Source organism: Stigmatopora nigra, chromosome 1, assembly GCF_051989575.1.
Source record: "Stigmatopora nigra isolate UIUO_SnigA chromosome 1, RoL_Snig_1.1, whole genome shotgun sequence".
In the NCBI taxonomy this organism is placed as follows: Eukaryota; Metazoa; Chordata; class Actinopteri; order Syngnathiformes; family Syngnathidae; genus Stigmatopora; species Stigmatopora nigra.
The window spans coordinates 18510219-18537842 of record NC_135508.1 but is presented as its reverse complement, the minus strand read 5'-3'; the positions used below and the strand labels follow the sequence as shown (position 1 = coordinate 18537842).

At 37.9% G+C, this 27624-nt stretch overlaps 2 protein-coding genes across 10 annotated transcripts in view; both read right to left on the bottom strand.

The window, feature by feature from the left end:
• Positions 1-1881: 1881 nt before the first annotated feature.
• Positions 1882-13410, bottom strand: tac3a (tachykinin precursor 3a). Of its 3 annotated transcripts, XM_077720740.1 has the most exons (9): positions 13003-13400; positions 12187-12364; positions 3373-3544; positions 3062-3177; positions 2863-2968; positions 2753-2776; positions 2634-2687; positions 2310-2376; positions 1882-2041 (listed from the first exon to the last, which is right to left on the bottom strand). In XM_077720740.1, the coding sequence occupies exons 4-9, from the start codon at positions 3161-3163 to the stop codon at positions 2023-2025; spliced, it is 372 nt and encodes a 123-aa protein (XP_077576866.1). In that variant the 5' UTR covers positions 3164-3177; positions 3373-3544; positions 12187-12364; positions 13003-13400; the 3' UTR covers positions 1882-2022. The 3 variants fall into 3 exon arrangements, with proteins under 3 accessions (XP_077576866.1, XP_077576874.1, XP_077576859.1); XM_077720748.1 differs by lacking the exon at positions 12187-12364 and having other exon boundaries at positions 2863-2965; positions 13003-13410; XM_077720733.1 differs by lacking the exon at positions 12187-12364.
• Positions 13411-19311: 5901 nt separating this feature from the next.
• The window catches only part of znf385a (zinc finger protein 385A), a 49514-nt gene continuing 41201 nt past the window's right edge, over positions 19312-27624 (bottom strand). For all 7 annotated transcript variants that reach the window (XM_077722317.1, XM_077722339.1, XM_077722350.1 and 4 more), the window contains 4 exons: positions 23852-24190; positions 20460-20644; positions 20275-20367; positions 19312-20071 (listed from right to left, as the gene is read on the bottom strand). In XM_077722317.1, the coding sequence (XP_077578443.1) occupies positions 19823-20071; positions 20275-20367; positions 20460-20644; positions 23852-24190 (866 nt within the window). In that variant the 3' untranslated portion in view covers positions 19312-19822. The remainder of the gene's footprint in view (positions 20072-20274; positions 20368-20459; positions 20645-23851; positions 24191-27624) is intronic.

Below are 27624 nucleotides of genomic sequence, written 5' to 3'. Positions count from 1 at the left end.
GTGATTGTCCTCTCCCCAATGATTCATTTTTCTGTCCTATAATAGTATGTGGACATGAAGTGTCTTATTTTGTTGGGAGGGCATCTAGTGGCCGAGAGAGTGTTGAAACAATATATTGGGTCTCAGTTGCCTTTCTTTGACTTTCATCCTCAGTATTCTATTTCTATGCTGTCTGTTTTGTTCAAATCTATTCAAACAAATGTAAAAACCAACACACAAGCAATATTATTTTACTATCGAGAAACAGGAACATTTCACCACAAGGGAAATTAGAATGGTCAAAATGATGGAATAGAGTGAGGTGTCATTTCAAATAAAAAAAGGGATTTACATTTTAGGGTTTTGAATAATCCTACACATAACTATTACACGCCAGGCATGTTTTAGGGATGTTGACAATCAATGTTTTTTTTGTGAAACGAAATGTGAAAATGTAGCTTATGTGTTTCTGTATTTGTATTATGGTTGCCCCCATATTGCTACGTTTGTGAATTTAAGAACTATTATATCATGTGTATTCATTATTTATTTCAAATATTTCAATTGATTTAATGTAAATAAAAATCTATTGTAGTTATTGGCCTGTAGTTTTGTATTTTTCATTGATCAATTAAAAATAATTGTTCCACAGTGCTGTTGCTGTTAATAAATCAAATTTTTAAATATGTAATATTTCAACATTAATGTCTTTTCAAATTATGTTTATGTGACTTTAATTCCATCTCATTTTACACCGACTTTAAATAAAATCCAGCACCTCACACAAAAAATCATCCCAAAGTAATTTGACACACCTAAAATAACATTTTTGGACAGGACAAGACACGAAATGATAAGTTGACAGTAATCCAAAACAAAAGTAAATAGAGCTTATTTTTTCAAAGGGATATTAATGAAAGAAAACATTTGGCAAGGCATCTCTTATACATATTCAGATAGATTTCTATGTACTAAATAGAAATGTTAACAAATAATTTGAACAGGAATATCTGCATTTAAATTGTGCACCTGACCCACCTTGAAACTCAGACAATGAAGTAGAAACGAGGTTACCTGAAAGTACATGATTGCAGTGGACATGACAAAGAGATAATTGGTCAATTTGCTAGGGATGATGCAAATAAATACATTTGCAATTCCTATGAGACAGATCCATTACTGATCCTGTCACCCAAGTGATTGTCAGTTTTTTGTTTATCCTGTAAACAAAGAAAAAATAAAACAAATTGGCTTTTGATGTGAAATTAAATGTTTTAGAAGATTTTTGCTGCTGTTTTAAAAGCATTTTTTGTAAGTTTAAACTAAACAATAATCTTAAATCCCAACCACATTGTTCAATTCTGATTAGTGGTTGTTGTTCCCCTTATTGATGAGTCATATTATTCAAAAGAGGTTGGTTGAAGGCGACTTGGATAGGCTGTGGGGAGTTGTCATGTGCTTTCATTTTGATTTCATCGTACTTTTAGTCATGTATGACATGTACAGTTCCACAGGTCAATCAATTCACACCATTTGACAGAGGCACATTTTGATTGCTGATCCATAAACAAGAGGATAATGATTGGACGTCCCTATACATGCGCATTATGCCAAAAAATGCCTCTTATGCCATAAATGATGTCATAACAAACATATATTATGGATAAATGTTAAGAAAGACATCTTTTTAAATGTTATTTTTCTTTTTAATTTGTCTCCAATCCGCAGCCAGTAGGGATAATAACTGTTATTTTTTTTTGTCCCTAGGCACTCTATACTTTATTCAAACAACATCTAAAAAGCATCCCAAATGTGTATATATAATTTTTGAAATATTTGTTGTCAGCTATTTGGAAAAGCAACCATTCTTGAATATTCATTATCAGTGCACAAAAGAAAACATTCTGTATAAAATAATTTTATTTGCAACTTTGAATCAAGTATAGAGAAGAGTTATTCTTCAGGGGCCACTGGGCTGGGTTATATGATTCATGTTCTTCTCCCTCATTTTTTTGTTGTTGTATGTTCTTGCTTTCTCTCTTGTCACAGCCCCTGAAGAAACCTGCGGCAAAACACACCAAATCTGATTTTTTTTCTTTAATTAAAAAATATATGAACTCCAAATGCTTTCAAATGGTCAAATGTGTTTGACTCCTTAGCATTCAAGGACATACTCAAGATCTTATTCAAAGAAAGCTGAAATGCTCCATGACCACATGAAAACACAAAAGAGAATGGCTACATCAATAGTTTCAATCTGTGAATTCAAAGCTTCAGTGAATGACAGCTCACATACTATAGAACTGTATTGAAAGAAAAAAGTCCTTCACCTCATTCTACACTTGTTCACAAAGATTCCTCTTCTCTCTGGTAATGCTCTCTGCCATCGACCATTGTCTGATGCAAAAACAACAACAATCACAACAAGAAACAAGTTATGCCTGCACAAATTCGAACAAAAACATCACGTGACAACAACATTTTAGCACTGCAAAAGCAGTATTGAATAGTCTATGTTAATTGAACCTTAGGATGTTTTCCTTCATTTCTGTCCACTCCCACTACACTGGTAATATAGGATGGATATCATTGTTCTAATTGTCATCATTATTTATTGTACAAAATGATCTAATTAAGTTAAATGGCACACTAACCAGGCTCAGAATTTCTCCTTCCCATTAATCCAACAAAGATATCATGCATTTCCCCTGAAAAGAAGCAAAATTACATCATTGTTCATTAAAAAAAAAACAATCAAATAAGAATTACTTACTTTTTTGTGGGTACTGCACAGCGTCTTAAAATAAAATAAAAAAACAACATTGCATGAGATTTTGTACAGAAATGTGTTGTTATAATTGAATCAATCAATTTAATCTTCACCTGCAGCATCCCTTCTCCCCATCAGACCCACAAAACTGTCATAATCCAAATCACTGTATCTCTTCATGAGATTTTCACGGGGGTTATTTAAACCCAGAATCTGCTGCTGTAGACAAATAGCATTCAAAGCAAAACAATAATCAATCAATTAATAGAATTCATGTTTATCATTAGAAAAACTCCTTTGGAAACAACCTACAAGTGAAGTTAGTTTGGCCGACTCGGGCTCCTCGCATCTGGAGTGACTGCATCGAAGTTTGACGAGGAGAAGCAGGGACACCAATAAAAAACCTCTTCTCATTTTCTCAGCAAAACCTGCAAAATAACAATTTAATCGTCCACTCCCTTCTAAAGTCGATTTACTGCCGATTACTGTCCTTTAATCTAGGAACCAAAGACGCTATTGATACATAAATACGCACTCAAAATGTTGCCATAATTGCTTGCTTCTGACAAATATAAAGTTCTTAAATCTAGTCCATTATGCCAGTCCATATATGTTTTTCTTACCTGTTGTGTGTAGACAAGGTACTCAGTTGCGTGCCCAGGTGCAATGTGATGGGAGAGCTGCTCCAGATAAATGGGGGGGTCTTCTGTTCGGGGGAAATAAATAATAACTGGATATCGGAGGAACGCCAATCAGCAAGTAGAACGTAGGTGGAATAGAAGGTCTTATATCATGCTGCGATGAAAAAAAGACGTAGCCGGCTCAGTGATGGGTTCTCCCCACCCCTTGGCACACACACACACACACACACACACACACACACACACACACACACACACACACACACACACACACACACACACACACACACACACACACACACACACACACACGAACACGCATTTATACGCATACATAATGACACTGGCTTCATCACAAAGCCCACACATATTGTAAAAGTATAATTAAAGCAAAAGAGGAATACATAGTAGAAAAAGTCCATTTTTTGGTGGTTCATTGACATATATCCATCACTTTTCAGTCATACTGCTGGTGCGCTCCCTTTTATGTCTTTCCAACTCATCGAGCAGTTGACATGGTCACTGTCAAGATCCTAATCTTTTTAGGAAGTCATTACAAAGATAGCAGCTGCCTCTGCATGTCACAATGTAAGATGGTGATGAATGTGACAAAATGAGCTGCACAGCTGCGCTTGAGTTGACCACAAATTGTTGGGAAAAAAAACAGAGAAAAACAAAAACAAACAGTACATATTTTTCTTTGGAAAAATCTTTTTTCCTTTATTTATTATGGAAATAACGATCTTTAGTCAAAGAAGTCCATTCACACTTTCAAGTGACTACTATATTGTTAGATAATTGGTTATTTACACATTACATGATTTAAAGATGCCATACTGTTTCCAAGAGTAATGCCACCTTTACTTCCTTTATAAATTGATCCGTTTTTTGGATTTAGATGGATTTTGGGTCAACAACCAATAATTGTTACATATGATTTGTAAGAGATTTTTTATTGTATTTATCATACAATTTGAGAAAGTACCATTAAATGTTTTCTATTCTTTGGAAACTTTTCTTTGGTTTATTCATGGTCAACCTATCGAGGGTTGAGTTTGTCGGTAATCCGTGGCACACAAGTGACACATTTTATTGAAAAATAAAAAATGAAATAAATAAATGAACAAAAAAAATGGATGCTAAATTATGGGAATGTTTTTGCTTGAGCTTTATCCAATTCTGGTCACTAAACAACAGTTAAAATCTCGGTCTGAAGCCTTACTGTTACATTACTGGTGAGGACCCAAATTCAGGGAAGACGTCAAGGACTTGGAAGGAGTGCTCTCACAAAACTTTAATTAGTTAAGGGCAGGAATCTTCAGAAAATAACAAGGACTTGGCATCAAAACACAAAATGAAACCTGATGTGGAAAGATATGGGGTAACGAGGAACTTGGCATTGAAAGTTGGCATGAATCAAACAAGATAGATGATGCGACAATGACTAGTAAACACACAGGGTTTAAATAGACAGACAAGGGTTGATTATGAAGTACATGCAGCTGGTTACAAGAGGAAGGCGAACCCAGAGGGACACAAGAGGCGAAAGGCCAACAAACCATACAAAACCTCAACAAATTCTAACACTTGGTGCTTAAACTTTGGTTGAACTGATATTCAAAAAGACATACATAAACTTAGTAATAAAAAAAACAACTATTCCATATAAAGTGCCAAATTGAAGACAATTTTGAGCAAACATATCAAAATGATAATACAAGTGATATGATATATACAAAGAAATAAATGTCAAACAAAATTTACTAAATGGACATTAAACCATCATTTATTCATTCATTTTATGAACTACTTATCTTCATAAGAGTAGCAGGGGGTGCTGGAGCCTACCCCAGCTGACCAATCGCAGAGCACAATGAGTCAGAAAGCAGTTCAGGCTTACAATCATACCCTTGTTTTTCAAAGTAGAAGCATCTTTGTCATTTCATTTGGCCACATATTATTTGTAGTAAAAACAACAATAATAATATTCAATATTTATGTAAATTAGCTTGAGTCATTTCCCCTCTCTATGAGCAACTGAACCCTCAAACAGATTTCCTACTCGCACTAAGTCCACCATTTATCTTGTAATTACACGAGCAATTACTCTTCTCTTGTGTTCATTCCAAATGCAAAGCTACATGAATATTTCATTAAATCAAAGTTTGACATCACAGCTACAAAAAAAAAACTAGTTTTGTTAAAGCTTTGCTTTTTTGTTTTATGATCAGCAACTAAGTTATACTAATGAATTTTAACTAACGAATGAAAAGGGCTTTCCTAGGAATGGCAACCTTTTGGAAATCCCTATGTTTTAGTAATGATATCTGTCTTCCGTATTTAGGGTGTTGCTGCTTGTGGCAATGTGTGGGCAAGTTGAGAGAATGCTGATGGGAGATCAGACAGAAGAGGGGAAGTCATTAATTGTGTTTTTACATTATTGATGAGTGTTTTTTTCACCCTCAATAAATAATCAAAGCAGAATAAGGCAAAGCCAGGGGCTGTATTTCCACAAAGGTGCCATACCTCTTGTCTTACCTCAGATAAATCCTGGGTAAAGGTCATTATAATCATGTTACACATTACATACATACATTACATTACATTGTGTTTAGATGAGAGCCAATAGCTGCTGTATGTACATTGGTACATTGAAGTATACATTTCAAAACAAGAAGACACCAAAATTCAACCTATTTTTTGTAGTCCAACATGCTAATTCCAGTCAAGCCTTTTACTCAAATTTGTCTGCCTGCCTTCAGATGTCTTGAAGAACAATTAATTTTGACAACTTCCACAATTCCACAAAAATAAAATTAATAAAATTAATTTAAGTTAATGAAATGAAAAGTAGTATGTTTGTCTTATATTCGAATGAGCAGGGATAACAGAATGTTCATAATGATCTTTTTTTTCCCTAATTTGTTGTCTGGTTTTTGGCACATTTTGAATGCATATTTAAAAAAACGGCACGTTTTAAGAATGTGGGAGGTCAGTATTGAGACCTCTAGAAAACACAGGCAAGCACTAAAAGATCTGTTCAGAGAATTAAACCGGAATCTTTTTTCACTGTAAGGTGGATGGACTAACTGCTTGAGCTCTCACAGTAATTGAGGTCATTTGTGACCCGATAAGGGCCAGCGTGAAGTTTCTTCCTTCATCTATGACAGCGGGAAGATGGGAGGTTATAGAAAAAAAGGGTGGAAGACCAAGCTTTTAGACATGCTGAGCTCAATGAATATAAATGCAAAGAATGACATGTGAGCCGATGCATGTGGCTCGTGTCAAAATGTCTTTTACCCTCTTCAGACGGAATTATATTGTGTCATTCTCATTCACATTGAAAGAATGTATTGGAAAATTGTGAATAAATGGATTTATATTAGTTGAAGTGCCACCTTGGGATATTTCCTTAATTCGTACTGTGATCCAGCTTACATATTGCAAATTAATCACATTACAGGACCTTTTCATAATGGATAAATATTTAATATAGAAGCAAAACATGAACTAAATGTCAAAAGCATATCTGGAAAAAGTTGTAAGCCTCATACCTCAAAGCAACACTCGACAGTACCGCGATGTGATTGGGTGCATTATGCCATAAAAACATAGGCCCACTTTAAGACCCAATGCCAGAAGACACGCTCTCGCCAAACAGTTCAGAATTGACGTAAGCACACGGAAGTACAGCCGCCGTTTTGCGCCTGTTGACGGCGAGCAGCGCACAAACGCTCACAGCACCGTCACGCTGTGGCCCTGATGGAGCTGCCAATCATCTCTTTCTTTGCGCCAAAATGGCCCAAGAGGCAGAAGATCAAGCTAGTTCCAACCTGGAGTTGACAGCACTGAGTGACGCCACAGCTCAGAGAGGGGAGGTGTTTCCAAAGAACATGTGAGCTCACTTAGGCGGAAAACACGCGGCAGAACAACGCAAAAATCGTGAGAATGCAATGACGTGTGAACAAAATGGTCCATTTTTTGCCTCTATGTGTTCCACATTGTACGCGTGTCTTTGCAGTAGTACTAGTGAGAAGTCCAAAGGGGATTGGAACATGTGCGAAGGGGAAAGCAGTGATTGACACTCACATGCCATTCCCGCTGTTTGCTCTTGCTGGTGGCGATGCGATGACCAAAATAAACAGATTAAAAAGATATCTAGCCCCACTGAATCACAAGACGTTCTTGTCAGTAATTGACTTAATGGGCTGGGATCCTATTGGTGGGATACAGGATAATATTGGTGCTTTTTCACCCTTTTCTTCAAGGCATGGCAAAAAAGACTTTGATGGATGCCATTTTAGTTTTTACACTGTAGTCGCTTTCGTAATGTTCTCATTTGTCAGTCCTATGTGTAAATTATTTTATTCTCCTCTCCTTTCCTGCTTTATCTATTTCCTTCTTTTCTTCCTTTCTTCCTCTTTTCCATGGACAGATATGCACACCTGAAATTATTATTAATATTACTATTTGCATACCTGTCAACCTCTGCCGATAACTGCCCTTATAAATGATTAGGATTCCCCGTACAACCCCCCAAAAAACCTTAAAAACACCATACAAACCCCCCAAAAACATTGCAAACAGTTTGTAAGGTTTTTTGGGGTGTTGTACGAGGAATCATAATCATTTATAAGGGTAGTTATCGGCAGAGGTTGACAGGAGTGCAAATAGTAAAATAACCTTACAAATAATTTCTAAGGTTATTTTTTTAATTAAAAAAACCAAGTTGTGCACAAGCATTTTGCTCTCATTTGCCTGCTTCGTTCCCCGGGGTTGCACTCGCTCACATGCGAGGCGAAATCATAACAAAAGTATTTTGCTCGTGTTTAGAAAAATGCTGCTTATTTTAAAGGCGTCCTCAGCAGACGCAATCAGTATCTGCTTTTCACTCCTTATCCAGTGTAAAGTGATCCACAAATGATCCACAAAAAATCATGAAGGATGTCTCATCTATTTGTTTTTCCTAAACAAGATGGTTCCCTTGTTTATTTCACTTGATGTTTCATTTGGCTGCTACCAAAGTAGCATACACATGTTTTGTGTTTTGTGTTCTCTTTCAACATTTCCTGTTTATAGGTGTCTAAAGCACCACCATGAGAGGACTTCTTCATCTCTTCCACAACCGTAATTTCACCAGCGAAAAAAAGGCGAGGCCAACTATTTGGCTTCCCTACACTAGCTAAATGAAATTGAGTGAGAAAATCACCTGGTTACCCACTACGCTTCAACCCAATGTTTCATAATGTTTTTCGGTGACTCCTGCTGTATAAATAAATGTAGATGTTATGCATAAAGCATTTAAACGTACAAAGTGCTTTTGTTAAAATAAATACATACTGTGTTTCAGGAAATATTTGATTCATTAGTTCAATGTCATATCATCTTTCAACCTTTGAAATAAAGATAGTATCAATGTAAGTTGTTTATGTTTTTTTAAACAATAGAAACAGCTCACTGTCACAAGTTCTTTATATAAACACCTACAGTAGAATTAACATAATGATATACAATTAAAGAAATCAATAAACTTAATAAATGTTTACCCACAGGATTTGGAGTGTCCAATCAGCCTACCATGCATGTTTTTTTTATGTGGGAGGAAACCCGAGTACCCGCAAGAAACCCACATAGGCCCGGAGAGAACATGCAAACTCCACAAAGATGGACTTAACCTAGATTTGAACCCAGGACCCCAGATGAGTGAGGCTGACATAACCACTCGCACCACCGGGCCGCCTAGCATTGAACACACTGTCGCATTTTACACCCAATCCGTTCCGGAACCGATCAAATACATATGGTATTCGAAAGACAATTTGCTCAAATATAGAGTTTAAAACCAAACAGCATGTTGTATTATTGTGGTGCTTGAATAAATCACTGACATAAAGAACTTCTACAAGTTACAAAACCTTTCAAAATTGCCACATATTATTCCTTCAGGGAGCTAGAACAATTGTTTCGTTCTACATACCATCAGTTTGATATGCTTGATACATAACTAGATTTGAATGTATGTGGCAGTACTAGTAATTCTGTAGGAGAATACAAGGTGAGTATTGTATAAAGGTAAGACAGTACAAATGCCTTTGGATGTTGCCTTGGCTTTTTCTATTGTTTGTTTCTTTCCACAGGAGACCCGGACAATAAAAGCCATGATTCATGGAGCATTCACCTATCTTGCCATACCTTCTAGTTACAGTTTTTATTACTGTTGCCATATGAAGGGTCAGTTATTGATCACATCTGACACATCCATAGTCCTTTTCTTAGCTGGGAAGAAAGGAGCAGTGACGCTAAATTGCGAGGACATAAAGTGGAGTAGTACTTCTACGTCAAAAGACGTAGAAGTACTACTTGGGGGAGAAAAGGGAGTACGTTTAATATGATTTGCCAACTTGGGGTGTATAAATGTTGTACAGCTCCATAGACGTCTTGAGTCTACTACATCTATGAGTACGTATTATGTTTGTCAAAAGTTTAACTAGGTGGGAGCTGCCGAGGCCTAATTTGAATCATTATTTTAACAACACATGGGGGAAATTATTTTTCATTTCGCTATTTGTTTTCAAACTTTGCCTTTGTGCAAACTGTCCCAATACCATCTTTTTACAAACCCCTAAGTCACGTTTGCTATGCTGAAAAGGTTTCCCTTGCGTATCAACATAGTAATACGTTTTTTCAATTTTATTTTTGATTAATACTTTCTACAACTGGAATGGATAGCGTGAACTAGCACGGGATTACTGTACTGTATGTTTAAATGTCTGTACAATCTGCTTATTTGACAGTGCTAGATGTCAAATGTATTTAAGTTGAAAGGCTGCCTGTGATTATTTGCTCAACAGCAGCCACAAGTTCATACAAGTTTTATGACGGGGAAAATGTCCTCTGAGAAAATAATCACACTTGAATCTTGTGTGTGCATTTTACTATTCACTTTTGTTCTCACGACTGCAAAATTTTCATTACTTCAGTTACTTTATTGCTTGTATACAGACCGAGTTGTTATCATGTTGTTTTAACTCTACTGTAGAGCGATAGAAATATTCGGAAAAACAAAAAAAAGCTTCACTGCCAGTTTACAGATAAACACACTCACACAAATAGATGACTGATATCCATAAATGACAAGTTTCATCTATAATAGATAGGCAAACCGGGGCCAGTGAAGTGATTATGTGCAAAGCATTTCGGCATCCTGGCAAACACAGCTGGCACCATGTCTATCATGCTTGATATGAAACCAAATTGCTTAGTGTGTGTAAAATTATAAATTGTGTTTTAGCTTTCTTCATGCAGCATTTTGACTCAGTCACTCACACACACGCTAAACAAACGGATGGGCTTCTTTATTTCCTCTCGCTTTGCTGAGGCAACTGTGACCCAGCCGGAGGACATTAAGCGGAAAAGGATGATAAGAACCGATAAGATACCACGAGGAACACTTAAGTCTATTGTTAGACGTTATAATCTCGTTATACTTCACTATCTCATGATGACATCATGCATCATAATTCATTAGAAATCTGCTATGCCTATGATAATGAGACCTCTATCTGTCAGCATGGAACCCTAATTCTTATCATGAGTTGCTTATTTTAACACTAGTGAAGTTAAAAAATAGTTGGGATCTATAGGATGATGATTTATATTTTTGGGGCACACTTTGGAATGATAGAGAAGTATGTTAATGGTGGAAAATCTTCATGTAGTTAAGTGTATTATAACTGCATAATAGTTAAACTAGTCGCTGCAATGTTGTTCTAATTATTGAGTCGGAATAGCCAGGTCCTTTGATTTAAGGATATTGTTATATTTTGTATAATAATATGAATAACCCATGACAAAGCTAAGGCTTTTAAGATATTTATATTATAGCGAGTTATAATTGTTTTTTGGGGTAAAAAGTACATGTTTATGGGGAGATTTTTACCATACAAAGTCAGACCAGAGGCACAATCAACATAATAAAGCGCAAATGGATGAGAAGAAAGGAGACTGGCCGACATTGAAGCTTGGACTCTGTAACATTGGACATCGGGTCCCTACTGAATTGTATAAATATCTCACTTTTCCCCCCTAGATTGTACACACATGCAAAGCGATTGAAATACTAGTAACTTATCATCTGAAAAAACAATAACCATGCTTTTTTAAAAAAATTAAAAAAATACTGCTGCCCTTCTGGCGATGATAGGACTCACAATGGCATGTTTGTGTTACAATTTCATTGGTAGCAAATTTTCTTTAGCCACAAACCATTTGTCAGTTGGTCAAAGCAAACTCTAATGTTTTGATGAAAATAACAACACTTACCGATTGATCAGCTGGGCTGAAGCAAGAATAATGTGAATAATATTGCAAAAATGCACTGTAATGGTGAGACTGTAGACTGCACTTACTAACTGTAAGCTGCACAAACCAAATTTGATAAAAAATAAGAATTAAATCTATACTCCACACCTGACTTTAAGGCCATAGGTGTGCATGTCATATATTTGCATAGAGAGAAACACAACTCTTGTTTTTGAACAAAAAAGTGGAAGGAAAAAACAAAATCATAATTACTAATAAGAATAAATTTTGCAAGAGCCTAGCAGAGCATTTTTTCTATCTAACAAAACTCACAAAAAAGGATTCCGACACTGCCTGAGCATATTCCTGTCCTGTTTATTACCTGCCCCCCTCATTTGTTCATGTCAAAATATTTATCAGACCCTAAAGCAAACACTACTCAATTTCACCACAAATGCGCTTTGGAGGACCTCAGGTGTTGTGCCTTCTTCCTACCTGCTTGGACGTGAGGAATTTGTTATCACCGGCAGGCCATCATCAATCCACTGACTTCTGCTCTGCCAATAGGTTAGCGTTGTTTTGTTTTCTTGTTTAAAGAAACATCTAAATAATAAAACCACTGAATTCCATTCAGCTTCCAGCGCATCAGGGTTAGATGTTTATTTATTGGTTCCTGCCATGGTTTATGGGACAGATCAACAAAGAATAGCAAATGTTGTTAATTAAACCCGGACAAGTCAATGGATGATGGCTGTTATTTAACTGTCTCAGTTGAGGTCATTTGGATTTTTGTGAAAGTGTTCCACTTATATAAATTACATACATATCGAACAGTTGTCAGTGGTCCTATGGTATGTGTGCGCAATGCAAACACATGCTGATTGTACAGATGGTTGTCATGCTATATTGTCTACTTTACTACTACAGCTCTCATAACACTGTCAAACAAAATGATCCATTTACAATGCAGCATTTAAAAAATTAAATATGCATTATTTTTTTATTTTATTGCCGGAAAACTCATAGTTAAAACTTTCTCTGACTTGTCTGTTTCTTTTTAGCCAAAAATACTCTCAATTGGCAGGCATACTATTGCACTTGTGTATATCTGCACATGGGGAAAACAAAACACTCCACAGTGTCCGCTGCTATACTTTAGAGTGCAAAAATATTATTGCTGTTCTTTGCAAGAATATTTTGAAAAGAGAGGCAGATAATCCCGATTTGTAAAGTTTTGAATCAATGCCACAAAGGTTAATTCACAAAATTTTGTAACCAATTGCATTCACGACTGAAAAAAAAAGTCCAAACCTCATATTCTGTCATCACTGGCATAAAGAGCCACTTTTTGCCTGTCTCCGCTGTGTTTAATCCAGGTGTGTGGACTCTTCATGCACATGAGTAGCTGCTTCAATGAAGAAATATTTAGTTCACAGTACTGTGTTACAAGATGGAGTGGGAAAATCTAGAACTGCATTTTTTTTCTCACTCCATAGTAAAACCGACAACGCTTTTGGCTTGAGAATCTCATGCTAACACAACTGTTACTAAATTCTCAGAAAATTGAAGGAGTATATTCATTTAAGTTGCCGGCTTATAAAGGTTGTAAACCATTTCTATTTCCTAGGCCACATTCATACACATTTGTGACATTTGTTGACTTATCTGCACTAGCTCTGACAAGCAAGTGACTGCAATCAACTAATTACACTTGTAGAAGAACAGATTGGTGGAAAGGTGTGCTTTTCATTGGCTGAAAAGAAGACCTGCCCCCCACTGTGGTCCTTTGTTGAATTGGTCTGACACATGTGGGCTACAGCAAATCTCTGCCCCCTCACTTTGCAGTGCACTTTATAAACATCTTTCCGCAATTTTTATATTTATGTTATCTGCCAAAGGGTGTAGCACTGTCCAATCACTTTTTGCTGCTCACAGTTAAGAGTTAAATGTGTATTCAATCATGATTTGTCTCTTTATTCCCTCTTTTCTTTGTCTTTGTTCAACTCTAACTCTTTTCTGCCCAACTCCATTGGAGCACAACAGGAGTAAACCAAATTCTCATGTATTTCATTAAAAAAATTCCGGTTTTTGAAGCAGGGTTGTAAGAACTGTGGCTCTAGGAACAAAAAAAGCACTTTCAACGTATCTAATTAACAAGGTAAGAAATACTGTTAGTGGAGAATTGAACAATGGATTCATCTGGTGGAATAAACCAAAATCTAATGTACAGTTGAAGGAAAATGTTAGGGTTATTAGTCTTACATTATTATATATTTGCTTGCAATGAAGAACGCGTTGCTTCATTTAGCTTATTAACATTAGAAAAGTCATTTTAGTACATCTGCTTGCAACAGATGTAAATGCTTTGCTCTTTAGTTAGACCAAATGACAGGAAGGTCGAATCTTCTTGAACTGCTGGAATGTGGAGAAGATCCTTTGGCTCTACATGACCTTCATTTGTTGTGAGAGCTAAAACTTCTATTGTGACTAGGGTCCTTGACTATTGACTTCTCACTCCTATTTTCACATCCCTCCCTAGAGAGCTGAGACGTCCATTGTAACTAAGGTCCTTGAAGCTAATAAACAGGAAAAAAGATGCGTGTAATGCCAGAATGAACGTGGACAGAGACAACTGGACGTCGGTTCGATTCTCTCTTGCAAGAATTACACAGAGGATTGTCCCAAATCTTTTTTTTTATTTGTGCGTGCATTTTGGAATGCCTATTGGTGAACCTATGAGAAAACATATGTGGTGTTTTTGGAATTTCTTAAAACTGAGCTGAATGATACATGTTAAAAAAAAAAAACATCTTTTTTTTTGTGGTATTGGTTAGAGAAGACTGTATTTCAGACCAAGCTGTGCAGACAAATAATTTCTCAAAATTAGGTCCACATAAAAGAATTTAATATGTAATAAAGAAGAAAGACCGAACAAGATTGCTTTGGACATGCTTCTCTGTAGAATCATCTGTAGGCAAAGAGATGTTTCCCAAACCAACATTCTGTTCTCCTCAGGGAAATTAAGCCGCGGGCATTCTGACAACATATAAATTTCCACTTCAGGGATTGACAAAATAGCTTCAGGTCCGAGAATGGTATTCATTTAGGCAAACCTTGAAACACAAGATCCAAAAAACTATCAAAAACATTGTAGTAGTTTGTGCTGGCGGATGGCAGATGGGAGGTGGCTAACTTGTTGGCATGGCAGCAGCTAAGACAAGAAGTGCAATTGCGTGTGAATAGGCTCCAACCCTTCATATCAAAGTGGGTGGTCAAGGCCAATTGGCCTTCTGTGTGTGTGTGTGTGTGTGTGTGTGTGTGTGTGTGTGTGTGTGTGTGTGTGTGTGTGTGTGTGTGTGTGTGTGTGTGTGTGTGTGTGTGTGTGTGTGTGTGTGTGTGACAATGACGAAGGGGAATAGAATCAACTTTTTTCAAGTAGCCAAAAATTGAGATGGGAGGGATTAATGCTACAATTCATTTCAATGTGTTCACTCTCAAAGTCTCATTTTATACCACATAGGTCTCAAAATTGAGGCTATTTGCAAGGATTGGGTACATTTTTTTCCTGATTTCACTCTGATTGTGGAGCCTATCTGAGTCAAGTGCATCAATGTTATGTATCAAAAAGCAGTTGGAGAAAATTTGGCCTTTGTAAAAATGGATTGTATGGAAGATTGGTCTGCTGGAAGTAAGTAGCCTCATGTTCCAGACTGAGTCGTTTTTAAGTTGTTTACCATTTACACCCTCGGAATTGTAGATTCATCAGAGCACAAGGCCTATTCCAGGATTTCAAAGTCCAATGTTAGTGAGTTCATTCGAGGTGAAGCCTCAATCCAGTGCCTGAAACAGGAGGCCGAGAGTCTCACTCATTGGCAAAAAGAACCTTCTTCTGTCCCTGACAGGCTGTTAGGAAATTGTTCTTCACCGTTCACCCTTTACACTTACTGTTCAATCGTTTCTTCACATTGTATTTTCAGTTCCTTTAATTTGAAATCATTTAATTTTATTTGAAACATTATCCTGGTGTTTTTAGTTAGCAACAGATGAAATTAAAAAGAAAATCTACTATCAACTATGTGAATATTCTCATTCTCAGTTCAAACTTTTATGTGGTGATAGTCTCTTTAAAACTGTGCTTGTCAATACATCCAGTGACACTTACTTGGTGAGAAAATGCTGCGGTTGTAATTTAGGATCAGGAGAAGCACAAGAGTGTCTGTCAGTTAAATTGCTGTCACTGTTTTCCAATGCACAATGTCTCTGTCAAATAACAAAACAAAAACAGCAAAAACACTTGAAAAAAAAAGACAGGGGCTCTGGAATAAGTAGCACAGTAAGGCCATCTAGTGACCATGCACTGTACTGTTTGTAGGCTTCAAGAAAGCTGATCAGGAATACCTTTGAACAGAAAGGGAAGGAAAAATGATGATTGATCACTGCTGGCCCCTCCCATATTAAATGGCTTAGACGTATATTGCCGTCAACAGCATTGAAACAATTCCCCTCCCTGCCACCCTTGCCAATCCAAGTGAATTTTGGTAATAAATAACAACTCTTAACTTGTTTAATCAGTGATGTATTGACATTTCCTCCCCAACTTGCTCTCATTATATCAAGACTCTTTCGCTTCAAGTGAATTTTTTCATTTTTAAATTACATTTATTATATTGATTTACTCACATACACACATATTGTTCAATATCATCTTATTGCAATAAACAGGAGTAGCCAGAATGTGTCAGGTATTGCTACAGTTCATCATACAAACACTTTGTCCATATGACAATGAAATTCCAAAAATAACTTTATTGGCAAGACAAAGGTACATCATAGCTTCTCTGTCTCCCTTTCTGCCCCTGCAAGAGAGACAGAGGGCAGAATAAGGCTAAGGCTAGTAGCCTAAACACATCTCTAACATGAAACACCTGCTCTGAAAATAATCTATTATATTTTTTTTCTCATTTGTGAATAATGAAGATATCTTTGAATGCAGTACACTGAATAAAGTGATGGAACAGTTCCCCAAATGTGCAAGAATCTTTTTTCCCCCCCAACTATTGTTTTAGGCCACTTTTGAACTCCACGTGGCGTCAGACATAATGAAGAAAACAAGTCTCGACACACGAGAGAACACACACAGTACAGTATGCTACACAAAGCGACACAGACCCAGGAGTATTTTCTGACTCGCAAATACTCATGAGGGACATTTTTTGTCTCTGCAACAACAACAAAAAGAGCACAACGGTGGGCACGGACAACAAGGCCAGTGACTTCTTGAAGTCCAAAAGAGTTCCACACTTTAAAAATAACACATTTAACTATAAAAGCAATCTATGCCAGTGTTGTGAGTCTATCACTTTTGTCTCTAGACCCCTGGGCTCAGTATTTCAAAATATTTCATCTAGATCAGATTGGTATGGATTATAATAAAACTCAATGGGATTTCAAATGATGATTCATCATTCAGATTTTAGTCAATTGGTGTGTCTTAATGCCTGGAATAGTAATGAAAAAATATTGTTTTAATTAGTTGTACACTCAAAAGTACACATTAGAACGAGGCTATACTTTAATTTATTATGGTGTGAAGTGCATTTTGTTGAACAGAAATTAATGTATAATCTCATTCTGAAGGCCATTTGAAAAGAAATATCAATCAAAATGAAATAAGTGAAAAAAAATACATGGTAGACATCAGACTTTCCAAAACATGAAAATATGAGGTAACAAGATCAAATTGATCGTAACTGAAAGTTTTTTTTTTGTAAAACCAGAGGGAGGAAAATGAAAAAATTGAAAAGGCAAAAACGGAATAATTCAGATTAAGATGTTTTGAAAAACCATACCCTGGCATTATACCCTGTTCCCATTGCAGATATCGCCCAAGTAAATAAAAAGGCCCTTTTAAAATGAAGGGTGAATACCCATACTTGATTCCACTTTTGTCTTTCTCTCTGATTTGCCACCCCTGGAAGAAAAAGTCTGTCTACATGCCTCCAATTCACATGTAGTATGACCCCAGACAACATATCAAGAAGCTAACAATAAAAAAAATCCTCATTGCATTGCAATATACAGAAAAAAGGTAAGACATTATAAGTCCTTGCTTCTCAATGAAAGGGCACAGTGTAGATCTCATTAGCTCATTGCTTGTTTTGGGGTCTGCTCTGCAGTTTGAATCTGGGGGGTTCATCCCCTATATGAGTCAACACCTCATAACCACCCCCCCCCCTCTTTCCTTGTTCTTAAATCTTTTGTTGTATAGTCATTGTGTTGCTTTTCTCAGTTATTGTTGCTTCTGTTAACACATGAAGTCAAAGCAAACAGCGTGAACTAAACATAGTCCACACCAAGCTTTGTGATGCAAAACAAATCAAGGCGTAGTTCATGGCTTTCAGTTTTTTAGGACCACACTGGGGGTTGTACTTAACTCGTGGTTTGATATTCATTTGGCCTCATCACCAAAATGAATGCACTCGCTGTTGTACACTATATGAAATGGAGAATTTCAGCCCAGTTAGGATTGACCTAGCAAGACCTAAATGTGCAAGTAGAAACATCTTAGATACATAAGCACACAGGTGCTAACAAGCCACTAGACTATGTTGGTTGAAATGTGATCTGTTGTCCGCCCAGACTTTGCTTAAAGGAGTAACCATATTTTTCATATAAGGCGCACGAGTGAATCAATGTACGGCATTTATTCTTTATCTTTACTCTTGTTATAATTGTTTCATGAATTTACTCATTCATTTATTTTTATTGTTTGAAAAGTGATGATGAATGCGTGTCTTAAGCACTTAAGCAGTGTAATCCAGTTAGGCTCGAACAAGGTCATTAAGTATGACCAGTATTCAGATGTATTGCTCAACTGATTACCAGGTGCACTATCAATTAGACGGGAAAAAATAGGCAATTTTGAAACTACCATTCCTGTTTTTGGAATGTGGAAGGAAACCAAAGTACCCGGAAAAAAAAAACCACGCACGCCCAAGAAGAACATGCAAACTCCACAAAAGGGGACCAGCCTGGGATCGAACCCGGGACCCCAGAACTGTGAAGCCGCTATCACTAATTCAACGGGCCGCCACCCCTCCCCCCTTTTTTAAAACATGAAATGGGTTTAATGCCTTCTGCAATAGATTGGAAATTGTTAAAAAAAAAGGTTGAAAATAGAAATTAACTCTGGTTATGGCCATTGACTTTAATGTTGATAATTTTAATTTCTTAGCAAAGAGAGCTTTATAAAGGGTTAAGGTTTTTATGATGCGTTGACGCATCGGCTGTCATTTATGGAGATGGAATACCACGCATGAATGAGCTAAATGAACTTAATTAATCAAAGTGAACTAGTGCCTCTCAATTAATTACCATCATTTTCACTTTGGAGGTTCCCATTAACATCGATAACTGTTTTTACCTTTTTTGTCTTTTGACTTTGGCTGTGGTTGGCAAGTATACCCTTGAGTAAATGTATTTGTGTAACCTTGTCTTTTTAAATTTAGATTTGTTCAAGGTCAAGCAGGTTTAGCAGCATGCGCTAATACTCTAACCTCAGCATCTTTCAGCCAGGTGGGATCTCCTGTTTTTTTCACAAGGGAAAACCCACCTGACAGCAACAATATGATTGTATTTTATTTCCTTCACAATGAAAGAGTCGGCACAAACATCTACAAAACATTGTTATCTTTTTTTTTAAGTGCATAGGATGAAAAGAGCACAATATGTCATTGTGGCAGGATAGAAAGAGGGCAGAGAATTTATATGACAATCCATGTGGTTTTTATGGTACGCATGTGTTTCTTTTGTAGCTATTCAGGCAACCATGACTGATTGGGCCACTCTGTATGGGGGGTGTGGGGGTGGGAGTTTGACTTTGGAGTTCAATCCATAATGAATAATGATCTCTCCACTGTGTATTCCATCTGTAGGTCGCACAGAAGACTCTGAAATGAAAGAAGTGTTTCACGTAAAGGGAAATTTGGGAGGCTTGGAGTTTTACTCCTCCGTGGTTGTTTCTTTTCTCGGTACACATTTTAAATAAGGTTGGATCAGTTGCTTTCTGTGGATCATGTTTTTGTCTTCACAGTGTGCTTTTTGGGGTGGCTGATCATCCCAAGACAGGGGTTCAGTATGGGGCAAAAAGGATTGGCCCGTGTGCGGTGCGGATGGGCCCAGGAGCTGGTCTTAGGATGGCGTGGCTGAGGGGTGGTCCTTGAAGGAGATGGTGATGCGGGTGCGGCGACGGAGTGGCTGCCCGCAGTGCTAGCGGGTTTGAGGACACGGCGGCCGCCATAGCCGCAGCGACAGCTAATGGGCTGGGGAGAAGGCCGGCTCCCAAAGCTTTGCTGAGATCCTTGGGGAAGGTCAGAGAAGACTAAACAAGGGAGACACGTGAGAACCATAAAATGATTAGTTCCAGTCTATGATCATCAAAGTGCCTCTTTTAAAAGGTTTACAGTTCAACTGAGCTGACATGAAGAGACCTTGCAGATGTACTGATTCAACTTCAGCTGCACACGGATGCTGAGCTCATCACAAATAAGAAGATAAAAGATCAAGAGAAACTTGAAACGTTACCGTCAGATCAGCTCCCCTGTGTTTCTTGTGCCGGCTGAGGAGGGGGTTCGGCTTGCCCGCCATTCCATCCCGATGCCTCCGACTTGATATGTGCTAAAGAAATAGTCAATATTTGATTAACACAGAAGGTAATACACGTGTGTTCACAATTGCTGTTTTCGGAATAAATGATATTCTGAACATACCTGTTTTAGTTGCATTTCAGAATTGACCCGCACATTGCAGATCTCACAGTGGAAGGTTCTTTCCTGAGTGTTGGGGTCCACTGGGCCACCTCCTTGCTCTCCACTTGGCTTGGGACCCAGGCGTGGATAAGCCTTGATAGGCCCCAGTCCACTTCGAGCCTCTAAAATAGTTTTGTGTTTGGTACCTGTACACAGAACCACCAAAAAGGGAAAAAATAATAAGACTTTGAATCATTGTCTGCCATTCTCTGATATAGACGGTCACTGGCAATAAAGAAGTTTACTGTTCCTAACTGTCATAAAGGAATGCTAGCCATCCATACAGCTGTGAAACAGGTGTTGAATTATAACTTTTTTTATGACAATAGCTGATTGATCTTTAATTGGGTGAAGATGGGAGATGTTATTTTATACCATTTGCCACATGCGTTCCATATGAGTCTGAATACGTGACATGAATGCAACCATCCTATAAGGGCGAATCATGCTTCAAAGTATAGGCTTCATATAAAAAACGTTGTTGTGGTTTTTCAGCACTCCAATAATGAATGATTATGAAGCACTAATTCAAGGGTTAAGACTGAATATATTGAAGTCTGACAATATTGCAGTGAACACTTACTAATGGCAAGTAGTGAGGTAGGGTCTTAAAAGCTATGGTGTCAAAATCAAGGCGCAGGGTCTAGATCTGGCTATGTTCCACTTCATCAAAAAATCCATATTTTTCAGGTTAAATAGGGGAAAAAAAGATCATTAGGGATTTTTCAAGTGTGTCACTTGATCATATTCATGTAAAGTTTCCCCATCAAGAGCTCAGTTGTGTCCCCCTACCATTGAAGGAAAGCCATTGGCTCAGATCCTACTCCCCCAAAGCCCTTTGAACAGACTTAAGGTTACAAAATGATGGAGGGTAGGGATCGAGTGGTGAGATTCACCAAAGCTCCACTGGGGATGACGAAGGCTACTCTTACTCAAGGGCAGAAATATTCTCTTTGGACGTCTCCACTTGTCCTTCTTCTATTTCGGTCAGAAGATGGATGACAAGCTGGATTTGTTGTCTTTTTAACTTAGTTCAAATGTGTAAACCAAGACGTGTAAACAGTCACACAAGCACATGGCTGTAAATACAAACTTAGCCAATGTGTGTGCCAAAATGTTTAACAGCATTGCACACATGCTCTCTTTCACGCTACCCTCCTTTTCTCCTCGGTGAACTTCCTCTGTCAGCATATGCTTTTATTTTTAGATCATGCGAACACACAGCTTTGTTTTGAAGAATGAGCCCGGTTCAATGATTCCAGAACATTCCAACTAGTTTTGCAGGAACTGGATGGACTTCATAACTGTGGTCTCATTTTTTAGGCTTGACGTTATGCTGGATTCATTCTGCTGTACTCAATTTCAAAGTCTTGTTGTTTTTATTTCTATTATTGATGCTAAACCAAACTAGATCAAGAGAACCACAATTTAGACTCCAAATTACTATAAATATTCCATTGTAGTTTCAACGTAAAAATAAACAAGCACACGTGACATAGGCAGCTGAGTGTTAATAAGAAGATTTAACAGATATAAACTGTTCCCTCAGAGGAAAACAAAAAAGGGGGTCACGGGCAGGACAACACGAATTACAACCAGCAGCGGTCGAGAAAGTGCCGTTTCGCTACACACAAGGCAGGCGCCCGTGTTTTTCTTACATATAAATAAACATTTTTTGTTCAGCCTTTTCAAGCAAAAGTCCTCAAGGCAAGTTGCGTGCAGCCAAGACGAGGAGAAAATAATTCAGTTTGAAAGATAAAAAGGGACATCCAAAATGACAGAAATTAGAAGGAAAAGGCTTCCTATTTAAGACTATATTAACATATCAAAAACGCCTCCCTATTGTCACAAAAAGAGTGGGGGCCATTCAGAATTGGAAGACATTTGGGCTTGAAGATTCCTAACATAAATAAGCCTTAACTTTTTTGTAACATGTAAACTAGGGTTCACTCGCCTGACTTCAGTGTGGGCGGGCGTGAGCTCGATTCCCGCTCCCGCTGGTTGCGGTATGATTGTGAGTGTGAATGCCTTACAGATGAATGGCTACCAGTTTAGGGTGTAGGCTGCCTTACACTCAAAGCCAGCTGGGATAGGTCGGGCAACCCCTAAAACCAATATGAGATTGCACGATATTAAAGATGAATGAAAGGAATACACTAAATTAACTCAAGTTAGGCTTAACTGATTGAAGTGAATAAGTGAAGAAAAAATATTCTCTCCTACTACCACTACACTTCTGATTATATGTGTAACAGAGTTGCATAAGGTAGAATCAGGCATTCAATCAAGGTTAAATATTTCATGAAAATAAGAAAAATAGAAGACAGCACATGCTTGCTCAACAAGTTCATTTGGAAATCTGTTTGATGATGTCAAGTTCAGTTTGTCGTTTGATCCACTGCATTCTTCTCCAACCACGATTAAAAAAAAAAAAAAATTGTGCATGTTATGGGATATGTCCCATGATTTATGAGATATTTTGAGTCTGATTTCACTGATGCTGTAGTGATTCATTTGCATGACTTTGGTGTAGGCAGCGTGGAATCCACTAATTGGTCAGTGTGTGCTCTGTGCGCCTTGTGAGAAAAGTGGACCGTTAGAGAATATACATTTTTTATGTAGGTATCATTTGTTTTGCAAAGCTGCCACATTATTATGCAGGCATTAATATTATTATAATTATAAAGGGTGTGGTGCAAAATTCATTCATCTTCCATAATTCGCATCCTTGTAAGGGTTGCGACGGTTGCCAGAGCCTATCCGAGCTCATTTCAAGCGAAGGGCAGACCACACCTTAAACGGGTCGCCAGAGAAACAACCATATGCACTCAGAATTATACCCCCACCACCAGGAATCGAGCCCACGCCTGCCCACACTGAAGTCAGGCGGGTGAACCTCTAAACCAGGGGTAGGGAACCTGCGAGTCGAGAACCATATGTGGCTCTTTCCATGGATCTATATGGCTCTCCACTAACCTGTGAGGTAAAATATGGAAATCAATGAATGAATAATCACATTAATACTGCTTGATTACCAACAGAATAACAATGTCAAAAGAAATCAGAGATTTTTTGTGATTAAGAAAAGTGGTGAAATACAAAAAAAAAAAAATAATAAAAAAATTAATTTAAAAAAATCGCACATTTTCATATATTTTTACTTTTAAATTCTGAGAATGGCTATTTAGAAATAACATTAGAAAACAACACTTGTTTATGGCTTTGTCTTTCAAAAAGGTTCCGAACCCGGATCTAAACCATCAAGGCGGCAGGACGCAAAATCTCTTTCAATTCTGGAATGACACTTGACTATACAGTGAATTGCACAAATGCTTGTTGAATACAACACCCACCTTTGTTGTGAGCCTCCAGTTGTGACAAGGAATTGACGGCCACTTTGCACAAGGAACAATAGAGTAGTTTCTTTGCCTTGTCCTCTTCTGTCTCTGGGCCGGATGGGCTGCCAGAAGCTGAGGGCCCGGTGGCTCCTGAGACTAGAGAGGGGTCTGAATTGCTGGGGATGCTCCCGCCCGGTGAGGAGGAAGAAGCTGAATCCGTGGGAGCGGCGGAGGAGGGCGGCAGGGCACATTGAGGGTCTACGTCCATAGGTGGGGTTGGAGGGTTGTTCAGAGGGGGAAGGGTTCCAGAACCAAACAGTGGGCCGTTTAACTGTAACCCGGGCTGTGTTTCCTCTGCAGGGACATATAATGAAATAAATACAGTGGTGAGACATCATTAATGTTTAAAATGTCAACATAAAAGTGTTCGACCGTGGGTTGCGTGGGTGCTTGCATGTGGTGAAGCGAGTGTCAAGTGAAACCACAATGCTAAACATGTGAAGATCAGACAAGGCAGCCTAAAGCACTTGCAGGTGCGAGGAAAAATAGTTTCATTTCCGAGCCCACATGCCAAAAGTGATGAAAAAATATTCCTTTTCTTTCAAGTTCTATGGCATATTTGAGTGTGAATTTCCTCTGATAAAAGGGATGGATTTGAAATTGTATGCTTTACTAGACTGAAATGTTTGTTTGAGGTAGAAAGTCGATACCGCAGCATGTCCACTTTGGTTCTTTCCCACACAGCTGTTACTTTTGGCTTTGCTGACATGGAGGCATGGCACACACTTTGTCAAAGGCCAAGACAGGAAACACAAAGAAAACGTAATGAAGTGAGACATCTGTTGATACTGAACATACATACATTTCTTCTTGTTTTCTTGTTTCTTTACTTTAATTATGAGTGTTTGTGAACCTGTTAAAAAAATACATATGTATGCACACATGTTTTTGATCAGCCTACGCCATGCCTGTGGTATTCACCCTGGGTGTTGTCTGAATAAGACGCCCTAAATTTGGGTGGCTTACTCACCCCCACCCACCACCTCCCCCAACGAGGAGGGTCCTTTAATAATTCCCCTGGATGTAGTGCCAAAGCCAGCTTTACGGTAAAAGCCCCCTCTAGTTTATAGCATTAAAAGCACATTATGGGAAATTGTCGGTAAGAAAACAAATTTCAATATAAACAACCGAATCGCCTTTTAAAGATTGCTGCAGGCTTCTTTCATGACAGGTCAGAGAGCACTGGGATATTTACATTCCATTAGATCATTTTGAAGTTATGTAAAAGGAAACTTTATCCACAGATTCATTACATCACATTTGATGAACATGCCATCATTAAAGCTTTCCATTCCACAAGCTTCCAAAATCACAATCTTTTCTTTTTCCACACAGGTTTGGAGCATTCCAGCTGCAGAACTACTGCCTGCAGGGTGGTGTCAAACAGATGTTCTTTTGGAGACAGCTTATTTCTCACTCTCTTTTGGTAGAAATAGAATCAACCCTCTCATTTGTCCCATACTGTAAGCCAGTGTTTGACAGGCCATTACATGGCAAATACCAACGGCCTGCTTGCACTGAAAATGCATTGCGACTCCATTCAGGAGTGATCTCAAATAGATTTAAATTTACATTGAGTGCAAACAAACTGATTCTGTAATACAGGGTGACCCAAAAAGATGCGTACCCATATTTTATTCGATAAAAAATCCATTTTTTAACGAAATCCACAAACAATTGAGTGACTGAAAACTGCCATCCCAGCAAAAATAAAAGCCATCCCGAAAGACTAGTGTGTAAAAGTGATTGACAACTTTGTCAGACGAGTACAGGTTTATTTGCAATGGAATGGTGGACATTTGGAACACATCTTGGGAAAGCCATGAATTGACTAAAAATTGACAGAAATAGCTGAAACTCTGGTGAATGGTCTTCCATAAACTGAATAATGTGCGGTTGTAATTTGAAATAAATAGCTTTTTAATCAAAGTCAAAATAGAAATTTTCATGGGTACGCATCGTTTTGGGTCACCCTATATGTGATTCCAATATAAACCTGGATCTGACAAAGACTACATGGAACAGTGCTATAGTGAACCATAACATCTGTTCAAGCTCATTCCACTGCCGAATGTCACCTCGACTATCAAGGTCACTTAAAGGCTAAACTCCTCTTAACGATACTCCCAGAGCTCCTTTTTGTCACTGTCATTGGCTCTGCTGTGGATTATCTCAGGCTTTGCTATACTTATCATCTGTTTGCTGAACTCTTTGACGGCCAGTGATGGTAATAGTTGGCCAATCATTTCCAAATTATAATTTAATGTTTATTGCGGTCAATGACATTTTTTTCCATCAGGGCATGTTATCGTAAAAGCACTGATAGCAAACAATAAAAGAGGTACAAGTGACTTTCCTGTCCGGATAATCGGCCTCAACTCCAAATAGCACAAATATTTGCAAAGGGGGCTATGAACGGAGGTCATCAGAGAGAGTTAACTCAGTCCATGTTCTTTTGATTAGTCTGGTTCGTCTGTTTACTTAATCCGGGTCATGATATTCAAGTATTCGTCGCATATACATGTGGCTTATTCCTAAAGATCTCTGAAAGTGGCGGTAAATGTTTAAACTGAAGGAATATCCCTTGTACTTGTACTTTAAACATGATGCTCTTATTGTTTGTAAAAATGTTGCCACGTAGTTTGACTTGCTACCTTAGCTGTTAAAACTGCTAGGGTATTATAGACTACTCAATTGTTTATGATGAATGAGCCCTGAAACTCAATGCTGGGCCTGCTAAAGAACGGGTCCTCATTGAAAATGCAGACGGGTGCCCTTTACTGTCTGGCATGCTGGCAACATTCTAACTTGGTCATACAAACACATACATTACATTACATGTATTTTAATATCTTGTTGTTATTTATTTTTTTCATTTATGAAAGCACATAATATCTGTCATTATTTTAAACAAACAACCACTCGTATCAAACATCTATCAATCCAGGGTAACTAAATACTGTGTACTATAGTTGGGCATGCAACCCTAGATCTCACATGAAAGTCCTCTCTTTAAAGGACCTTGAGTGTGTCAATGTGGAGGTGTGTCAGAGTTCACTAAAGCAGAGAACATCAACAACCAGACTCATCATTTGGTGTGGCTATATCAGAGAGCAGTGGGGAAAAAGAGGGTGAAGCAGAATTTATATTCATGTTAACAGTGGCTTATTCAACACCCACATAAAGAATCAAACCCTGAGCTCCCCCACCTAATCCTTTCAAATTACATGTCTCCTTACCAAGAAGACCTACTTTGATAGGGTTTCGACATCATGCCCTGCACACATTTAGGACATAAATTGTTGCTCAAAGGCAATAAAAATTGAAAAATACAACCTCTAGATGTATTTGTTTGTGTGACCGACTACATCAGAAAAAGCCTTACTTTTGAGAAAGAGCTGTTATTGGCAAAGGTTACAATATTATTTTTAACAACTAGTTTGGGACAAACCTAATGAGAAGGGTTACAGTTGTTTTTACTGTCAATAACAAAAAAAATCCAACATTTTTAAGTGGATACATTATCGGCTTGTTTGAAAACAAACACTGCTGAGTCACAGTCATTATTTCTCTTGGTTAAAACTGCTAAGTGTTGACCACATTTAATAGGACAGTCTGACAAGATGGGCAAAATACATTGTACATGATTACACACGCTCTCTGGCATCTGATTTTGAACTACTGCCATAAATAACATCAGTTCTGCACCCCCCACCCCCTCTAACCAG

Excerpts from the sequence above, each read along its gene's own strand:
- tac3a (XM_077720740.1), bottom strand. The coding sequence starts at position 3,163 with ATGAGAAGAGGTTTTTTATTGGTGTCCCTGCTTCTCCTCGTCAAACTT. Across the intron at positions 2,777-2,862 it reads GGGGAGAAGGGATGCTGCAG|ACGCTGTGCAGTACCCACAA; the intron begins GTGAAGATTAAA and ends TTTTATTTTAAG. Across the intron at positions 2,688-2,752 it reads TGTGCAGTACCCACAAAAAA|GGGAAATGCATGATATCTTT; the intron begins GTAAGTAATTCT and ends GCTTCTTTTCAG.